General features: G+C 39.5%; 1 protein-coding gene across 2 annotated transcripts in view; it reads left to right on the forward strand.

Annotated features, from left to right (window-relative positions):
• The first annotated feature begins 12,546 nt into the window (after positions 1–12,546).
• The window catches only part of ASB5 (ankyrin repeat and SOCS box containing 5), a 59,083-nt gene continuing 51,198 nt past the window's right edge, over positions 12,547–20,431 (forward strand). Inside the window, exons 1-4 of one of the 2 annotated variants that reach the window (XM_004464963.5) lie at positions 12,547–12,565; positions 14,948–15,159; positions 16,752–16,831; positions 17,386–17,670. In XM_004464963.5, the coding sequence (XP_004465020.1) occupies positions 17,475–17,670 (196 nt within the window). In that variant the 5' untranslated portion in view covers positions 12,547–12,565; positions 14,948–15,159; positions 16,752–16,831; positions 17,386–17,474. Of the gene's footprint in view, positions 12,566–14,947; positions 15,160–16,751; positions 16,832–17,225; positions 17,671–20,431 lie in introns of those variants that run through there. The other variant, XM_071214008.1, reaches the window with a different exon arrangement.

A 20,431-nucleotide genomic window follows, 5' to 3' on the forward strand; every position in this document is an offset into this window, starting at 1 on the left:
AAGCACCTAACCTTGTCTACCTCTGTAATCCAATGTCCTCTTTTAAAAACGGGTATTCCAAAATTTTAATTAAGTTTGTTTCTTTCAGAATGAACATCTTATTAACCATATGAAAACTTCATCCAGCTTCGTACAGAATGCCAGATCCAACTTCCTCCAGTTAAAATAAGAGTTTTACACCTTGTTAGGCAATGACTACAGCCCATGGCTAGCAGGAAGCAGTTACAGAAAAGAGATCATCTCCCTTCAGCACCCCTTTAAGATTAAAGGTGTAAACTCTTTAAGGGTAAAACAAAATTAATAGATGGATCTGGAGCCTGACTAAAAATCCACGTGAGTGCCGGTGGCCCCAGGATGACTGCAGGCCCTGCCCCAGGATTCTGCTGTCCAGAATGAAAACTTCTAAACTTCTAAAAACAGGATCCTGGATTCCTGAACCTCAACAGACTCCAGCACCTACAATCTGATTTATTGGACTTACCACACTCAGCTAAGATGGAGTTGAAGAAGGACAATCACCACACCATGGAGCCTAGAGTGATTACAACTGAAAATGGGAGGATTGCATCCAGCATCCATGTGGAATTTGAGCCTCCTCTTGACATAGAGGTGCAATGGACACAACCAATCCAATGTCCACATAGAAGAGGTGGCATTGGATTGAGAAAAGTGGACATGGTGGCTGATGGGTATGGGGAAAGGCAGGAAGAGATGAGAGGTGGAGGTGTCTTTGGGACATGGAGCTGCCCTGGATGGTGCTTCAGAGGCAATCACCGGACATTGTAAATCCTCACAGGGCCCACTGGATGGAATGGAGGAGAGTATGGGCAATGATGTGGACCATTGACTATGAGGTGCAGAGGTGCCCAAAGATGTACTTACCAAATCCAATGGATGTGTCATGATGATGGGAACGAGTGTTGTTGGGGGGGGGGAGAAGGGGGGTGGGGGGATGGGGTTGAATGGGACCTCACATATATATTTTTAATGTAATATTATTACAAAGTCAATAAAAAAAAAAAAGGAAAAAGAAAAAAAAATAAAAAAAATAAAAATAAAAACAGGATCCTGGATGCTACACTGAAAACTGATAAGAAAAGTAATCGATCAAAACAACAAACAGCCACCCACCTCATAGCTCCAACAATAATTATGCCAAAGCTTAGCAAGTTAAACTTTGGCAAAGGGGGGAAATGATGTGGGCTATGGGTGGGAGGCTCTTTGTCTCTTCAGAGATAACCTAAGCTGTCTGACCTGTGGGTGTGGGACGGTAAGAGGCTGCAGTTCTGCCCTTGGTGACCATGGCAATGACTCCAGTCCCAGGAAACAGTTTAACAATGCAAAGTCTATAACCTTTAAATATTCAGGGAAAATGCAAACCAAATGTGCTAAAAGCTTATCTAGAATATATAAGGTCCATGCTAAAAGCTTACCTAGGATGTGGATGATATATGCTAATTCAAGTGTATTGAGCACTGAAACAAAGAACAATTTGACCCTTCCTCTCTGTATAAAAGGAACTCTAAATTCTTGTTCAGGGCTCGGGTTTGAAACAGAAAGCTCCCGAGTCCGGCCGGCCATCAATAAATCATTTTTCTTTCTCAAAATCATTCTTGAGTCCTGGCCTTTCTATACACAAATAATTGAACCTCTCTCAACTTCTACAACAATGTGTCTTCATGTTTTCTAAAAAGGTGTTTTTCTCTCTTTAATCTGATGCTTCTGGACAAAAGATCTAAATATGAGTAGGGGATGATTAGTAAAAAGGTAAAATTATAACTATTGAAATGGGGCACAGCTATTTTTTTAAACACAAATTACAGTACTTATTTAGTCTTCATTTTGCTGTTTATGCAACCTAAAGTCCTGCCACTATCCTATTTAATTGATTGTAAGATGCACAGTTTTCCACATCTGAATATCTCCTGACAGTACCTCTAATACTGAGGAAATGCCCGCACCATAGCATTGGACCAATGAAGGTCAAAGCCCAGACGCAGAAAGCGGGCAAGCAAACCCGGGACGGCAGCCTGGAGTCGGCCAGCACACACCGCAGGTCTGCGTGGCTTATCGTGAAGCCGAGAGCTGTGCACCTTGCGCTGTGCACCTAGAGAGATGAAAATGGTAGTATTGCTGCTGCCCTGGTAAACCCTGGCTGATGCATTTAGAAAGTATCACATCAGACTACTGAATCTAAACACTTTCTAAGCCAGTATTAGATCAACTGTACTTCTTAGTCATGGACTCATCAAATCTGTATTCCCTTATTTCTTCCTATCGTTACAAAGTAACATCGTCTGCGTACCCAAGTGTGATTGCAGAAGCTGTGGAGGCCACGGCTGCTCATGAATCACCTTTTATTTGCCTTCGGTGAAGGTGCTGTCGCTGTTATTGTCACTGTCACTGCGACTGGTCAATGCAGTTAGGTCTCCCAGGGCTCCCTTCAGTTCCTCGTTGATGCAAAGTCAGACATCACTTTCTGGGCAAGGTCATCACAAAGAGGTGAGCGGAAGGCACTCGCCAGCTCCACTATCTCAATGGCCTGCCCGGGGTGCTGGATGTTTTTGTGTTGGGGCACAGCAATTTCGTGGCAGTGCTATGAAAACCACAACCTGAACAACACAAGAAGGAACCCCTTAGACCCTGGGGGGTGAAGGGAGGGAGGGACATCGGTGATCTTTGCCATTCAGAACTGCCCACAGTCTCACTCACGAAGAAAAACGGCCTGATGCGGTTTCCCAGGCTATTAAAAGCACCTTCTGTTTAAAGTTTTGGATCTGGCTCTAACCACCCTTTGGTCACCATTCCTCTTAAACTTATTGAGAAGTCTATTGGAAACAACAGGGGGTGGCCTCAACTCCTGCACCCCTCCCTGTCCATACCTCCAGATAAAACTTTTCCATTCACATACCCATAGCCATCACTCAGTCTTTGGTTTTTTTTCAAGATGTGTAATTTATTTATCCACCGCCCGCCCCCCGCAGCTTGCTTGCTGCCTGCTCTCTGTCCATTCGCTGAGCGTTCTTTTGTGTCTGCTTGTCTCCCTTTGTTGCGTCATCTTGCTGCTCCAGCTCTCCGTGGGCGCAGGCCGTCAGCTCTCCATGGGCGCGGCCAGCCTGTCTTCACAAGGAGGCCCTCGGACACAAACCCAGGGCACCCCAAATGGTAGATGGGAGCCCAATCGATAAAGCCACAGCTGCATCCCTCATCACTCAGTTTTTCCATGACATGGACAAATGCCTACTGGCTGTCGTATGAAAAAACCTGGCAAGGAAGATCAACTGCCCTCAGGCAGTCCCTCCAATGTCAAGCACTAGTCACAATTACTTCAACTCTACTGGGAAACCAAAGCATTATCCGCTGGCTGGCAGGCCATGCTAGAGGCACTGTTGACCCGTATCCCCCCCTCACCACTGACCAACACTGGTGTCACTTAGAGTGGCCCAACAATGGCAAACGCGCTTCCTTTCCAGGAGTACCATGTGCGTCCTTGGGATTATACATCGTGTGTGGAAGGCAGGGGTTAACTTGCCTGCCTCCCCGAAACAAGGTGCCTTGCCTCCTAGAAGTGTTTTAGGAAACACGAGATGACCTAACCCTGAGATGGCAGTGGAAATCTCTCCAAAATAAGGCAACCCTTGATTATCTGGAGGAACTCCCCGGAGGGATAACTTACTCATTCTTTTTGCATTCTAGGAGCACAATTATCCCTATAATGAGTGTCCTCCAATTAGAGAAGTGGCACAAAATCTGTCCTTAACTTTAACTGAAATAATCAGGGAGACCCCTTCAGCACTGGAAGGGGGATGCTGACGGTTTGTGGGAGTCGCTTAGATGTTAGGTCCAGGACCCTGGGGGCAAGGGCTGAAATTAATACTGCGGGTTGTCCTTATCCTGCCGTTTGGAGCCTTGTTACTAGTAGCTTTAATTAAACACAATGCGAAACAAAGTGAATGTATTTGATCTCATCCTTTGTCAATCATAGTAAGCACAGTGACTGACCGAGTGACACATTCATGGAAAAGTCTGCCAGAAGCCGATAGAGAAATGGGGGGAATGTTGTTGGCAGGTAATTCTCTGCGGGTCTGTCGTGTTTTGTATTCTTCTTGTAAGCAAAAACGCGTGCTGCCTTTTTTCTTGATTATCTTTTCAAGGATGTTTGTATAGCACATAGCTTTGGGAGAGAGAGAGAATGTCTCCCTCTGAGGCAAAAGGCAGGGGGGCTGATTGCCTATACGAAATGGTCTGGGTTCCTAAAGCTTGGGGCTCCTCAGCAGTGACGTGAACCCACTGCGAGCGCAGCATACACGTGGGGCTCACCACATCACCCCTGGGACTCCGAAGGCAAGAAGAACTGAGGCAAACATGATGCTCACGCCGCTTGCTGCGCCGTGAACGACAAAGTCCCTTGTCTTTGACCCAGGAGGCTGGACTGTTCTGTCAGCAGCCTTGAAACTATGGCAGGCTAACTTATTAGCTTGCAAGGACAGGAAAATGGCAGCTCCTCCACAGCTCTTCACACAAAGGATGTTTTCAAAGTCATAGGCTTGGGAGTCATTAGAATTCTTGAATCTGTGGATTGGTCTTTTTCATAAGTTTCTGGAAAAGTCTCAGCTGTTATCTTTCCAAATTTGACTTTTGTTTCATTCTCTTTCTTTTTTTTTTTTTAAAGATTTCTTTTTATTTATTTCTCTCCCGTTCCCCCCCCCCCCCCCCATATTGTCTGCTCTCTGTGTCCATTTGTTGCCTGTTCTTCTGTGTCCACTTGCATTCTTGTCAGGCGGCATCAGGAATCTGTGTCTCTTTTTTGTTGCGTCATCTTGACGCGTCAGTTCTCCGTATGTGCGGGCGCCACTCTTGGGCTGGCTGTGCTTTTTTCACGCAGGGCGGCTCTTCTTGTGGGCGCACTCCTTGAGTTTGGGGCACCCCTACGCGGGTCGCCCCTGCACGGCACGGCACTACTTGTGTGCGGTAACCCTGTGCATGGGCCAGTTCACCACACGTCTCAGGAGGCCCTGGGTACCGAACTCCAGACCTGGTATATGGTAGGCAGATGCTCTACCAGTTGAGCCACATCCTCTTCCCTCCACTCTTTCTAAGACCCAATTAAATGTGCTAGAGTTTCTAATGTACCTTCTATTCCTCTTATCCTTTCTTCTCCCTCATCCTGGATAGTTTCTTCTACCTTATCTTCAAATGTACTAACTTTCTTTTAGTCATATCTAATCCATTAGGACACCCATCCAATGAGCTATTAATTTCAGATGCCATTTTTCATTTTTAGGACTTCCATTTATTTTTCACTTTTAAATCAGTGGTGACCTTTTTAAAAATTCTAGATTTTTGCTGAGATGTTAACATTTGCCTTCTAGTTGCATGAGTTTACTGAAATATTTGCTACATATCCTGTTTTTAGAAATTTTACTCTCTGGAATACCTTTAGGTGTGTTTCTATTGTTTGTGTTGGTCCTTATTCATGTTGATATATCTTTTTGCCTATCTTGTTATTTTTGAATGAATGGTAGATATGTTTGGAAAGAACATGTATGGAAATAATTTAAGTTCTAGCATATTATCTCCCTCCAGAGAGCATTAGTGTTTCTTTCTGTCAGGTGCCTATGGCACTTGAAACCTTAAATCACATTAATCTATTTTCAGGGACTGAAAATTTCTAGACCATGTATTCTATAGTCCTTGGAGGGGGCTGGCTTGTTTCCGGTTCATTCATACTCGTAGAGTCCAGTCCTTCTGGAAATGAACTTTATGTAGAACTTTATCATGGCCTCTAATATTGGTAGGTTTTGGACTTCAGTTTTTAACCCCATCCCCTTGCCACAAGAAATTGTTAGAGCAGGGTTCTTAACCTTTTTTGTTCCATGGACCCCTTTGCCAGTCAGGTGAAAACCGCAGATCCCTCACTCTCTCCACATTTTATTTATTTATTTATTTTTAAAGATTTGTTTTTTCATTTATTTCTCTCCTCTTCCCCTCCCCCCCTCCAGTTGTCTATTCGCTGAGTGTTCTTCTGTGACTGCTTTTATCCTTATCAGCGGCACCGGGAATCTGTGTTTCTTTTTGTTGCGTCATCTCGCTGTGTCAGCTCTCTGTGTGTGCGGCACCATTCCTGGGCAGGCTGCTCTTTCTTTCGCGCTGGGCGGCTCTCCTTACAGGGCTCACACCTTGCGCATGGGGCTCCCCTACGCGGGTGCACCCCTGCGTGGCAGGGCACTCCTTGCACGCATCAGCACTGCGCATGGGCCAGATCCACACGGGTCAAGGAGGTCCCGGGTTTGAACCGTGGACCTCCCATGTGGTAGGTGGATGCCCTAACCACTGGGCCAAGTCCGCTTCCCTCTTCTTGAAGACTGGGGCATCGTGGGGCTGGCTGCTGGCAATCTTTGGCCCTTAGCTCCTCTGCCATATGGCAATGCACATGCCAGCCTCTCTTTCCCTCTCATCCTCTTCTACGTTCTGTTGAATTTCAGCTTCTGGCAGCTCCCTGCGGCTTTCTCTTCCTCGCTGTGAATTTTACTCTCTTAGTAAGAGCTCCAGCAATAGGTTTAAGACCCATCCTGTTTGACGTGGGGCATGAATTCTCATTTGGAGTAACTTCATCAGAGAGTCCTGCTTACAATGGGATCACACCCTCAGGAATGGATTAAATTTAAGACTCTGTTTTTCTGGGATACATACAGCTTCAAGCCATCACAAATTTCTTAACCTCTCTCTATCATCTCTTCATGACAGGCAAATGTTCCTAGGACAAAAATTGGCCCCCAATGTTCTCCTTTCTGGAATTTCCCTTGTCCTGAATTTTTGATCCAGTAATCTCTCCCTTTCTCTATAGTTCTTTGGTGCTTTAGGAGCATGGCTTTAATATTTCAACCTAGATTTCTTTTATTTCCAATGACAGTTTGATAATTACCATTTCCAGAAGCATGGCTTTATTTATTTTGCCAGTGTAATTTTTATACAGTGTAATTTAAGTAGAGCACACAGATCTTAAATATACAGTTGATGAGGTTTATTTTCAAATATGTATATTACAAACAGCAATAAGTATATATTGTATATATATCCATGCAACCATCACACAAATAAAAATTTCCAGTTTTGGTTCATATGTATATATCCATTATGAACATTCTTCAAATTCATTATTTGAATTTTAATTTCTCCTGGGAAGTGAGTGGACATTCATTTACACTAGAGGCATCTCTAAGTTATTGGGATTTCTTACAACAAGCTACACCCTCCAACTTAGTCTTCAGCAATTGGGTCTAGGTTCCTTGCTTTGGTTACTTATTGATTGATTTAACAAATTATAACAAGATGCTTAATATGTGCTAGCCACTGTTCCAAACACTTTTAGATACTAACTTGTTTAAAATCATAACATCCCCTTGAGGTAGTTATTATTCCCATTGTCACTTTACAAATGAATAAACAGAGGTGCATTAAAGTTAATTAATTTGTCCAATTTCTCAGGACTAGCTGGTATTTAAACCCAGATAGTCTAGCTTCAGAGGCAATGCTGCCTCTCCAGAACTGCATTATTATCCGGGTAGAGAATGTCCTTAATAAACCCTCAGATAATCTTAGAATAAATAACTAACTCCATTAAATATGCTGCAGATTTTTAAAATAATAAACCATTGGTACAAAAATGGGATAAATATAAAACAAACTTGCCTAAATTGCAAGATTCTTAAACAGAAGAGAATCACCCAAGTCAAGGAAGGGGAAAAAATATAATTTAAATGCTTAGTGACCCCAAGTAATTACTCAGTAATATTCACTTATTCTGATAGTGATCTTTCATTTTTTCCCCATGTATGAGCTGCCAAATCTCCTTGTCAAATACTTGAGGGGATGATGGGAGCCCTCATCTTGCCAGTAGCTTCAGTGTTCCTTAGAGCCTGCCTTCCCTGCCATTAAAAAAAAGGGAGGCAGGGATCCTGGTTTTGTGAACCGCACTGTAATGCATCTGTAAGGCATGCTCATTTTTATTCACCTCCACAAAATGTTTCCAAGCCCACCAGCGTCTTTGGTGATATGACAGGCTAAGGCCAGGTGGGGGAGCTCCCTAAATGACAGTGCTTGGAAAGTCTGACCAGGCCAACCCAGACCACAGTTACCATGAAAAAAAAAAAAAAGTCAAATGCCAAATGTAACTGGAAGGAAAAATGAGGCTTGAGAATGGTTCATGCACCAAATGAGAAAGACAAGAAGAGAATACACAGGCTAAACTTAGGCTGACTGGTGGTCAAATCAGGCTTCTCTTGGATTTTTGTTGATTTTGCATTCTGGGCATTAGACAAAGAGGAAAACAGTCTGCCAATCTGAGAGAAAATCTGTTGCTTAAAACTGGATATTTATTTGTTCTAAGTCCAGACAGCGTCAGCTGGTAGGAGTTTAACACAGGGAGAGTAAGGACTTCATCTGCCCTGAGTATTTCACTATTACAACCCGCAGTGCCCAACAGTGCCTGGCACACAGTAAGCACTCAAGAAATATTTGTTGAAATGAAGGAAGGATATCTTGGCTTTGTGAAGCAGAGGGGTGGGTTGCTGGTAATTTAAAATTTGAATTCTTACTGGGGGTAGGTGAGGACTTTATTATTTTAGAAAATACAGTCAGGGGCTCAAAAGTTGAGGGTTTACATTTAAAGGGAAATTAAACAAAACTGAAGGAAAACTCTCACAAACCTACCAACGGTCTACAATGTAACTATTATCCTGTTTTAATAAGTGAGAAAACAAGGCTCAGAGGGATTTAGAAATTTGTCCAAGGTAGCACAGCTCCTAATTAGAACTACTGGGACTCAAACATGAGTCTTCGATGGTGCTCCTTGCCTCAGCACTGCACTTGTGCTGCCTTACCCTGAATATCCTGGGACAGAGCTGATGACAGCTGCTAGATGCTTGTCAGAGCAAATGCCCAGGTTGAAGGCAGGCGGCCATGCAGGTTGAATTGTCTTCAGTCTCCTACCATACAATTGCTGTGAATTCATGGGTTGGTTTAGAGTCACAGTAAAATACAAAACACATTTTTTCCATTAAAATTCTTATCATTGCTATTATCACATCTTAGATAAGGTTTTGCAGTTCCAGACCTTAGTTTCTTAAACTGGGAGCCATGAATTCCACTGTGAGATCAGCTTTATTTCTGAGACTTGAACCATCTGTTCTCTTCCCAGTGCATCTAAAACTATTTCCTTTGTCACAGGGCTTGGGAAAGTAAATAAAATAATCAAAATGTTTGCCATTGAAAAAAGTCTTTGAAAGTTACAATTACCCTTGATATCATGAAACAAAAAATATATGTCACTTATCCTATATATAACATTGATTTTTAATTCCGGTTGTAGAAATGGGTACATTTTCTAAAAGCAGTGAGAATCTGATAGATTTCCATTATATAACTACATGTCTCTACTAGACAGTGAAAATAGTACTCCCGGAAGTTGGACATTCAGTAGACAAGCACACAGCAAAATTTCAGGGCCTGGCATATAATGGATCCTAATTTAAATAACAAAATAATAGAAATGATTACAAAATAACTAATATTTGCCGAGCTCTTACCATGTGGCAGCGAAATGTTTTGTATGAAATATTAACAATAAGTGAGGTAGATACCTTTACTATGGGAGCATTTTACATATGAGAAAACTGAGGCACAGGGAGAAGAACAACTCATCCAAGATTACATAACTATGGTAGAGCCAGGATTTGAGTTTATTTTTTCCTACTGTGTTGGATAAGAAATTTTATATTTTGGAGGCAAGTCAGATCCGTAGTCTCCTTTTGACATATTATCTCACCTTATTAGGCTTATCAAGGAAGAGATGAATTCAGTATACTTTCTCTTGTCTACAAATAGGTGGAAGAAAAAACTCTTTCTCCTTCTCACCTGGGGAAGAAACAGAGGTGAACGAGTCAGATATGCAAACATAACCTCCGGGAGTTGACGTGCTCTTCGGTCCCAGGTTTATATCATTGCCTGCGAGTATACTGTATTTAGAAGACACAAGGACACGCTATGGATGTTAGCCAGAAGCTGAGTGTGTGATCACTGAAAGAGTCTCCACAATGGTCTCCACACACATGGCCTGTGGTTACTTCTCATTTTCCATGGGATTGGAGGCTAGTGGGAAATGGAGGCACGTGGAAGAGTCCAGAGTTGACTGTGTAAATCATTGGGGAAAGATGAAACACGAACTATTATTGCCCTTGTTATCTGAAAAGTAGTAGACTTTAAATCTAATAAGAAAATTTAAAAAAATACGGATTTTCCCTAAAATTTGCAATTATAGTTAAAAGTAGTTTTGAAAGGAAAGCACACAAGGTAGCACCTATATTGTCAAGGAAACTGTAATTTTAGGATCCTAAACAATGTAATGCACAGTTCTCAATTTTATTAGCCAGTTGGCCACATATTTTTTTCTTCTTTGATGAAATGGAAATTATTAATCTCTAAAAGTGTATAAGAATACTTAGGGAAGTGGACTTGGCCCAGTGGATAGGGCATCCGCCTACCACATGGGAGGTCTGTGGTTCAAACCCCGGGCCTCCTTGACCTATGTGGGGCTGGCCCATGCACAGTGCTGATGCACGCAAGGAGTGCCGTGCCATGCAGGGGTGCCTCCCACATAGGGGAGCCTCACGTGCAAGGAGTGTGCCCCGTAAGGAGAGCCGCCCAGCGCAAAAGAAAGTGCAGTCTGTGCAGGAATGGCACTGCACACACGGAAAGCTAACACAGCAAAAGATGGCGCAACAAAAAGAAACACGGATTCCCGGTGCCACTGATAAGGATAGAAGCGGTCATAGAAGAACACACAGCAAATGGACACAGAGAGCAGACCACTGGAGGGGGGGAGGGGGTTGATGGGGAGAGAAATAAATTAAAAATTAAAAAATTAAAAATTAAAAATTTTTTAAAAAGGTGATTAATGATTTTAAAAAAAAAGAATATTTAGCAAGTTGCTATGCTGGAAATACTTGAAATAGTCCCTTAGGTATTCAAAATAATGTCATAGTGAGAGGCATCTCTTTAAATAGACTTTTAAGTATCTGGTTGGCTAAAACGAGATCATGGAACAAATTCTTAATCACCAAAGATTTAGGTGGGGCCAGTTAGTTTCAGCCCAATGAAATACACAAGTGGTTAGCCAAAACCTCTTATTATAATTCAGTCAATGCACAAATGTATGATGTGAATCATAGGGTGGGGTAGGGTGGGAAGATGGCAGGTAAACCAGATAATATGAATGTTTGTTTCAATACTAACATATGAACAGTAACTGGAGAAGAATTGCAGTGAGAAAAACCTAGGCTGGAATCCCAGCACTTCCACCACCACAAGTTGTATAATCTCAGACAAATTATGTAACTTCTTTAAGTCTATTTTCTTACCCGTTTCACAGAAAGGGATAATAATGCCTACTTTATAATTTCTTCATAAGAGCCCCAGAAAACATAACTATATCAGCAGTGAAAGAAACCCTAATTCAAATTGGTTTAATTAACTATAGCAAAAAGGAATTTATTACTTCATGCTATTGGCAAATCTAGACTAATAGCTTCAGGTACAGCTAGACCAGATTCTCAAAGAAGGGTGCCACGATACTGCCTTTGCAATCTTGGCCATGCTTTCCTTTATATTGACTTAATTCCCAGGCAGGCCATTTCCTTACTGATAACACTAGCTTCAAGCATCTACTGGCTTAGATCTTGCTATCTTACCATCCCAAGCAGAGTAAGAGCACATTTCCCAAAGTTCTAACAGTCTCAGAAATGTATCTCATTGTCTTGGTTGGACAAAATACTCTTCTTTGGAGCCATGAGGTCAACTGCACAGATTAAATGCAGGAGGGGTAATTCTCTAAAGAAATGCTAAGTTTACCTAGTAGATGAAATATTAAGGACAGTGCTTAGCACACGATAGGTATTTAATAAGTATATGTTAATAATAAACATTATCTACTTATTACATAAAGCTACCAGTTTTCAGCCACCATTTCCTGGACCACACATGTGCGATTAGATTCTATTTGGTCTAAAGCAACTCTTAGTTAGGCTGATAACAATAGGTTTGATTTTTATGATAGAGGCTATTCTGAGTTTTAGGGAACACCAGTGAATTTCCCCAGAAAGCCTGGATAAAATCTGAGATAATGACAGCTCAGTGAATAAATAGGTTTTATGGCATATGGTAATGCTGGCAGAAATTACCTTTTTGTTCCATTATACTAGAAGTATGGCTAGAGGCCAAAAGCAAGAATTTACTCGCAAGTAGTACAGTTAAACAAAACAGAATATTTCTCATCCACACCTTCCCAACCCCCAGAATAAATAATTATAATATTTACAATTATAGAATCTCTATGGGAATTTATCCTTCATCAACAATTAGGCATTGATACCCATAGATCTGCTGTGAATATGTTAATTGTTTATGACATAAGCATTACATCACAGTGTCCAAACCTCTATCAGGAGTTGTGACAACATGCCTTGATTTGCCTTTGTGAAGTGTCTATTTCCATGAACGCAGCATTTGGGTAAGTGACAACAGATTATAATTATACACCATCTACTCACTGGAGATAAAGCCAGATTCATTTCTTGATTTAAGTATTTCACCTTGAAATGTAAATATTTCTGGTTTTATTTCAAATTCCAATGTACAGGAACATCTAAGACTCCAGTCTCCAGTATATTCTAAACATCTAAGAGATTCCTTTACTTTGTTCTCATGAGATTTCACAAAATTTAAAAAAGGTTATATTTTCAAGTGTTTTAAGTACAATAGTGAGCTATTATATTACCAATAATAACTTATATAATTTTTTCCCTTTATTTTACCAGCAACCATTGGCCCTCAGATTTGTGGGCAAAGGTCTTTTCTCAGTTAGCATTCACTGTTTTCAATTCATCCTCAACAATTTGATTCTGGGGCTGAGAAGATGCCTGTCATTGCACTGAGCATTGGCAACCTTCTTGTTTGAAATGTAGTTTTGTTTTTTGGAGTATTAGGAATAAAAAAAGTGGAGCCTTTGATCTCCACCAAGGAATAGGGATCATAGTTCTTACATTAAAAAAAAAAAGTCATTTAAAAAAAAAGTCACTATATTTCCTCTACATAAAACAAAAAAAACAGGCAATTTTAATTTTGTCCCATTGTGTTTTCAGTCTAATAACTGGGATCAATGTGTAGCTAAGGCAAAACAATTTAACCTCATAATCTCTCATAATGAGATTCTCTCTCCATGAGAAATAAAAGGCTAATCTGGTCACATTTAAAAGTCTAATCTATGTCTTATTTTCCATCATCTGGGTGACATGAAACTAAGTCCCAGAATCATGTTTGTGTATACTTTGTGCCATAAGACCACACACATCACAATATAAAATGCCCATTTAGGCAATACCCTGAAGAAACTAATGGAGAAGGATGGGCAAAAGAGCAGAAAGGAGAAAGGCTGGGACCCAGGGGTGGCCTTGCAAAGGAACTCTCCTCTGATGTACCTATCTAGTGGGTAAGGAGCAGTGGCAGTACCTAGAAAAGGTACAGTAGAAGGAAGTCAAAAAGCTTTTCTTTGAAAGCTGCTTTAGGATCGTCCCCTTAACAAGAGTTTCCTGCTTTCCACTTCATCACCTTTTTAAAATCCTGAGCTGAAAGTCATCAGTGAACTCCTCTTAGCTAGGTCCTGTCTTTTTCTTCATTCTCATCCTTTCTGTTCTTACACAGTCATTTGACTCTATTTTGCATTCTCAGCATTTTTAATATACCTTTTCAACAACCGTATTAGGGTGTGTGTGTGTGTATACATGTGTAAGAGATCCATCTGAAGGAAGTGGCTTGCATGATTGTGGGGACTGGAAAGTCTGAATTTTGTAGGACAGGTCGGCAGGCTGGGAATTCCAGTAAGAGAAAGTTTGAGTCCAAAATTTATAGGGGAGGGCAGTAGGCTGGAAAACTCAGGTGTAGATGGTTTATTTCTTCTTCTTCTGGAAACCACAGATCTTGCTCTTCAAGCCTTCACTGACTGGATGCGGACAATCCACATTATTGAACGTAATCTCCTTAAGGTCAACTGATGGTAGACACTTACCAAAAGATACCTTCACAGCAACAGCTTTGACCCAACAACTGGATTATAACCTAACAGGGTTTATAGAAAAAATTAACCATCTAACTACTCAATTCCTCTTGTTTTTAGGGGAACATCTCACCAGGCTTTAGCCTCACATAGTCCAGAACTATCAGTCAAATCATGAAATGTTCCCCTTTTTCTTTATTCCCATTTGTTCAGGACACCCAAGTTTCCACCTAATTTGATCACCATAGCATATTTAGCCTCCTGTACTTATTTAGGTACTCTGACTAAATTATATCAGTCATATTTGTTCACTCAGATGTAAGCTCTTAAAAATAGAAAATAGGAGACCATCTGAACACATATTTCAGAGTCAGAACTGTGTTCAAAAAGTGCTGTTGCTCATCACTGACTTTGATAGGTTAGTGAAGCTCTCTGATTCCGTTTCCTCATCTTTAAAATGTAATAACACCACCCCCTCCAAATGGGAATAAAATAGATTTGTCTAAAGCAGAGTGTGTATAGTAGACCCTCAATAAATGATTTCCCTATGTTTTCACTTCTCTCAAACCACCCATTCTAGTAACACAATGTTGAACATACATGGTGCTCAATTAATATTTTGGTTAGATTGATCATAACCATATTAGGAAAGGAGGAATGTATCAGCATAATGAACAATAACCAGTCAACTTATTTGTGCAACGTGGTAAATTATAGAAGCATTGATCAATAAACTGCTTAAATTGCTAATCAATATTTTAGTTTTTTAAAGGAAATGCTAATGCTAGAAAATAAATGTACAATACTTTTCTTTTTTTCTTTTTTTTTTTTCGGTACCAGGGATTGAAACCAGAACCTCATACCTGCTCAACCACTGATCTAAACCCGCGTGGCTACACAATACCTCTTTTTTTCTTTTTCTTCTATCTGGTTGCATCATTGCCTTTTTGGTGTATTGCTTTGCTGCACTGGGACCTGTGCCTCTCTGCACCCTGGCAGGTCTGGGCCGCCATTTTTCTTTTTTCACCAGGAGGTCCCAAGGATCGAACCTGGTAAGTGTGAGCTCAATTGCTTGAGCCACAGCCGCTTCCCTGCACAATACTTTTTATGTGTCCAAAAATATTATAGTTATTCATGGTTTTATTTGGAGGAGTCTATACTGTGAACAATGCAGCATCCAGTTTAACTTGATAAGTGTATTTACTATGAGACATTTTACTCAGCTTTAATTTTTGTTTAGTGATGAGCAGAAATAGAGATGGTAAAATTTGCCAGGGGAGACCGACACAAAAAAGAGTGGTAGGAATCAAGGAACCCATTAAGGTAACATTTGACCTTGCTTGACAAAATCCTAAATTTTTACTGGGAGCATTTTTCTATTAGTTAAAAATGTAGGGGTTTGAACTTAATGCCTCTGTGACGGCAGCCTTAGTGAAATGAAAGTGTTTCTCAACCCCAAAGAATCCAGGCTCCTGATTAACCGATGTGCAGTTAATTATTTATAATAGCACTTACCGGTAAGAGGAAGAGTGAAACCTTATCTAGACGCTTAGACGTGACTACGGCAGGTTTTATTTCTGATTCTAAAACACTGAAGTGGAGCCGGTGCAGTGACTCAGAGCGTTGTGATGGCCCAGCTGTCCACGGGGCATGGCTCGCCAGTGCGTAGCCATGCATCACTGTGCCAGAGAGGAAGATGACTGGAGGGGAATCGTCATGCCATTACCTAAATGATACAATCTCATCTCTAGTGAAAGAGAGGCACATTCAGCTGGAGTGTTTACCTTCCATATTTGAAGGTAATTTTCAATGCATGTGAACTCATGCACTGGAGGTGATTCATAGCTGCCTGGTCTAGTAATCTGCCTCTGATAACAGCACCCAGGGCTATTTTCAGAAAGAGCTTGGTAATTGCTTTCTATTATAGTGACCTAATTTATCTTTCTGCCAGTGGGGAAAGAAATCTCATTTGCTTGATGCATGTATTTTACAGCAAGGTCTCCCTTGATTGAGAATTATTTCAAGTACATTGGACCAAATGATAAGATACTCAGAAAAAAATACATACACCAAGACAAATAAGAAAACGCTTACAAATATGACCAGTCATTGATATGGTACTGTATTCCAAGAAGAGCCACTTCTGTTTTGTCATGATATCTTTTTGCTATTTGCTATTTTGTTAATTTGCAACTTCTCAGAAGAATCAGGAAGTAGTACAACAATTAAGAGGCCCTAAACCTGGTCAGATAAATATATAAATAATCTCCCTGAACAATACATGTTTTCGCATTTTCACATATTGTTTTAGGTATAATTGCTTTCATATTGTCCCTCTACATTGTTTTTTTAATAATTTATTCTATTTCTCTTTTAAAATATAGCTTGCCTATGGATCCCCATATAAACAGTTGCATTTCATTCATGAAATAAGTCAGGTTGGTGTTAACAAAGATCATTGGCCTAAAAAGTACACTGTTTTGCTTAGTCTGGATGAAACACTTATGGTGACTTGCCACCTCCTTCAGGAAGCCTTTTCTAATTTTTCCCCACCAAAATTAGCTTCTTCCTCTTTGTGCTCCTATGCTTCTCTGTCCCTATCTATATTCTGTTTACCTGTTTCCTTGCCTGTTTCCTCTTCTAGATTGTGAAATCCTTGTGACACGGACCATTACACTCATCTTTGCATCCCCAGCATCTAGCAAAATGGTTGACGTACAGAAGGTACCTAAAAAGTGTTCACTGGATAAATGAATAGCCTAAATTTATGACTCCAAGGCTTTCCAAAATAACCACATATGGACAAATAGGAGGCTTTAGACAAGAATGAAAGCCACATAATTGGCTAGTTTACTGAGTGGTCATTAATATCACAAAGTCATTGAAGATCTGGTGACCTAGCTCATGGCACACAGATTGTACCATTTTAAAGGCTTGGCTTGATTGGCTTAATTTTACCTTGATATTATGAGTACCATTTGCTTTAACAACAGGAAACACATGCACAACACCTTCAAATTGTTCTTGATAATTAGATACCAAAAAGGAAATAGTCTGTATATAAATGTCAATATCTGGAATTTGAAATCCAGAGCAGAGAGGTAGGGTGTCATTTTATACTGAGAATGGAAAATCAGGAGTCTCGTAAACGGGACACATGATGCAATTGCTTCCATGGAATATTGTCAGACCAATAGGAGATTGTGAAGAACTTTTACGGGCAGTATAAATGTTGTGAGCTGGAGGCAGCATTACCAGCTGATATTTTCTTTCCTCAGGACCAGCTGTTCAGAGCATCCCGGACAAGAGCCAGGCACATTTGAGTCTTGAATCTAACTGAAAAACGGCTGCAGATTCTTGTGCAGCAATGTCAGTGTTAGAAGAGAGCCGACCATTTGCCCAACAGTTATCCAATGTCTACTTTACAATACTTTCACTTTTCTGCTTTAAGCTTTTTGTGAAAATCAGCCTTGCCATCCTCAGTCATTTCTACATCGTGAAAGGGAACCGCAAAGAGGCAGCAAGGATAGCCGCTGAATTTTATGGAGTAACCCAAGGACAAGGTAGGTTTATGATAATGCTCTCTTATTTCAAGTTGAGTTTAACTACCGTTTGATCCAGCATCCAAGAAAACATCACATGTTTTTCTTTATGGGCTGCTTCAAAGTAGATATTTTTTGTAAACCTCTCATAATGGAAAGTATTTGTCAATTCACTCCATGGCTTCCTGAAGGAGAAAGTTACTTTGCTGTATAAATATTTGAGTTAATAAAATCAAGGTTCCATTGCACAACAGATTAATAGCATACTACCAAATATATATATATATACATATATCCATGAATAATCACTTAAAAACTTTAAACAGTTCATCTGCCAGCTCACAGCTTTAGACTTAATAACTTATAACACTTCAATTGTCCTTTGACATATGCAGAATTATATGACTTTAAATCAAATCTTCAGTTAAATGCAAAATAATTACTAAAAAGAGTATTTGTAGGTTTTGTTTTTCACAACTTTTTATTTTATTAAGATTAACCATTTGATTACAAAATAAAGAAGAATGTGTCAAAATTTACATTGTATGGCATGTTTTCCGGATATAATTGTTATTGCTCAGTTTGTGAAAAATAATTATAAGAGGATAGGTACATGAATTAAAAACTTTATACATGTGCAGCCAAGTGCATTCATGTTCCTTAGAAGAAATGAAGTTTGAGACCAAGATAAGAAACAATAATTTTAGCCATAGACTTAAACGATTGTAAACCCATTTATGTTCTATTGGACCTGTTATCTTGTATGATAAAAATGATTTATATGGCAGTATTCAAAGTGATATTTTAATTTCTTATAGTCTTTTGATTAATTTTTCATTTGAAAAGTAGCAGACATGCACGCACATTTTAGAGATCAAAATACCTGTAACTTAAGCTTTCAGAATCAAAATTCACTATTATACAATTAAAGAATGTAGAGTTAAAAAAACAAGAACATTTAGAATAGAAAACTGCCCTTCTTAAAATCTGTTTTTCTGCATTTTACAGTTTGTGGCAGAATTCTTTTAAAATCTAGGTTACTTTGTAGACTCATGGAAATTTGAGTGAATGTTGAAAATCTCTTTAGTGTGTGCTGTGGATAATCAGTGCATTTTTTTCTTGAGGAAGAATGTTCTTATGCAAAGTAAGGAATTTGTTTACTTACTCAAAGCAAGGACAATCTAAAGGCCAATGTGGAATTCTCATAGTAAAGGTGAGATATAGAGGAAGTAGGCAGTATTTAATCATTCATTCACCCACTCTGCTTCAGAACAGATATAATTGTTTTTAAATGTAACTTATCACTAAGCAATGTAATTTAAAATAAAAAATCCCACTGGTAAATGAAATATTTTGTTTCCAAAACAGCAGACATAAGGATGCTAGGTTGTTGTTTTTTTAAGCCGTGTTTCTAGAAATAAAACTAGGCATATGATCATAAGGTGATAAATTTACTTTCATGGGCAGCTATAATTCATTACTTCATAGGAAAATCTTGTCTATGTACTAGAAGAATTGCCTTACATAAAATTGTGAAATATTGGCTAAAAAGCAGGAAACATTTTTTAGTGGGTTGACAAGGGTTTTAGAGGAAGCTACAGATGCTCTTTTTGTACATATTTCTAAATAAAAGGAGATAATTGTTCCTCTTTAGATTGAGCCCAGTGGGCTTCTTCCAGGAAGTCACGGAGATACATTAAGTGGCTTCCTTATTCCCATCTCTTTTTATGAGTTTGTCTTAAGATATATTAGAAGGGTAGGAAAAAAAGAAAGAAATCAATACTCACTAGTAGAAAACATATTTCCTGAAAATTTAAAATGGAAACCTATTTTAAAATTTCTCTTGTGTTGTTTTTAATGTTAGATCTGCTTAACAAAATGCTGCCATCAATACCTTGCATTACTCTCTATATTACACAACACATTATCAGAATTTTTATTCAGTGTAAGCCTAATTAGTCTCCAGGGTGATTTTATCATTAGAGTCATGTATCCTATATACTCCTTCTTAATCTCCTACATAGAAGTGTTGTCTTCCATGTCCAGAATGATATTACTTTCTCCATTTTAACATTGCTTTTCATTTTTTTTTTACTGTAGGCTACTTTTTGTTTATATCTTTATAATTAACTAATCATACTTAATTAGCTTTGTATAACCCAGCAATTTCCTCCTTCCTAAGAAAGATTATCACCTTCATTCCACTTTGAATTGGGTTTCTCATTCCTGCTTTCAAAATTTTGCCAGGTTGTTCCCCCAACATTTCTGATGTGGAGTTGCCAAATTCCATGAAATATGAGATGATGTGTGTATTTTCATGCCTTTCATAATCACGGAACACACTGCTGACAACAATCTGGATGTCCTCATCAGCAGTAGTACTTTGGTATGAAATAATAGAAACTGTTCGTCTTGCTAGTTAATAGTACAAATCAGCTCACTCGATCAAATGTAGGGTAATTTTTTGAAAGCACTTCCAATCAGTCTTGAGACCAAGGTATAATTATACAGCAAGAATGCTGAAAAGCTAAGCAATAGTTCAAATAGCTTAAGATTATTTCCTTCTTGATCCCTTTGCTATCCCAATAGACTTTACAAATCTCCCTTTTCATCTCTTGCACTGAAGATTTTGATCAATTCCACCCTTATACTGAAGGGACCTCATCGTCTTTGTGCTTTTCTAGATGACTACCTCCCATAATGTTCTTGCTGTTAAATGTCCTGGTTACAATCTCCATATATCAGAAGTCTCTTCTATTGTTAAGGAAGACCTATATTCTGA

Source organism: Dasypus novemcinctus, chromosome 1 (assembly GCF_030445035.2).
Source record: "Dasypus novemcinctus isolate mDasNov1 chromosome 1, mDasNov1.1.hap2, whole genome shotgun sequence".
Lineage (NCBI taxonomy): Eukaryota > Metazoa > Chordata > Mammalia > Cingulata > Dasypodidae > Dasypus > Dasypus novemcinctus.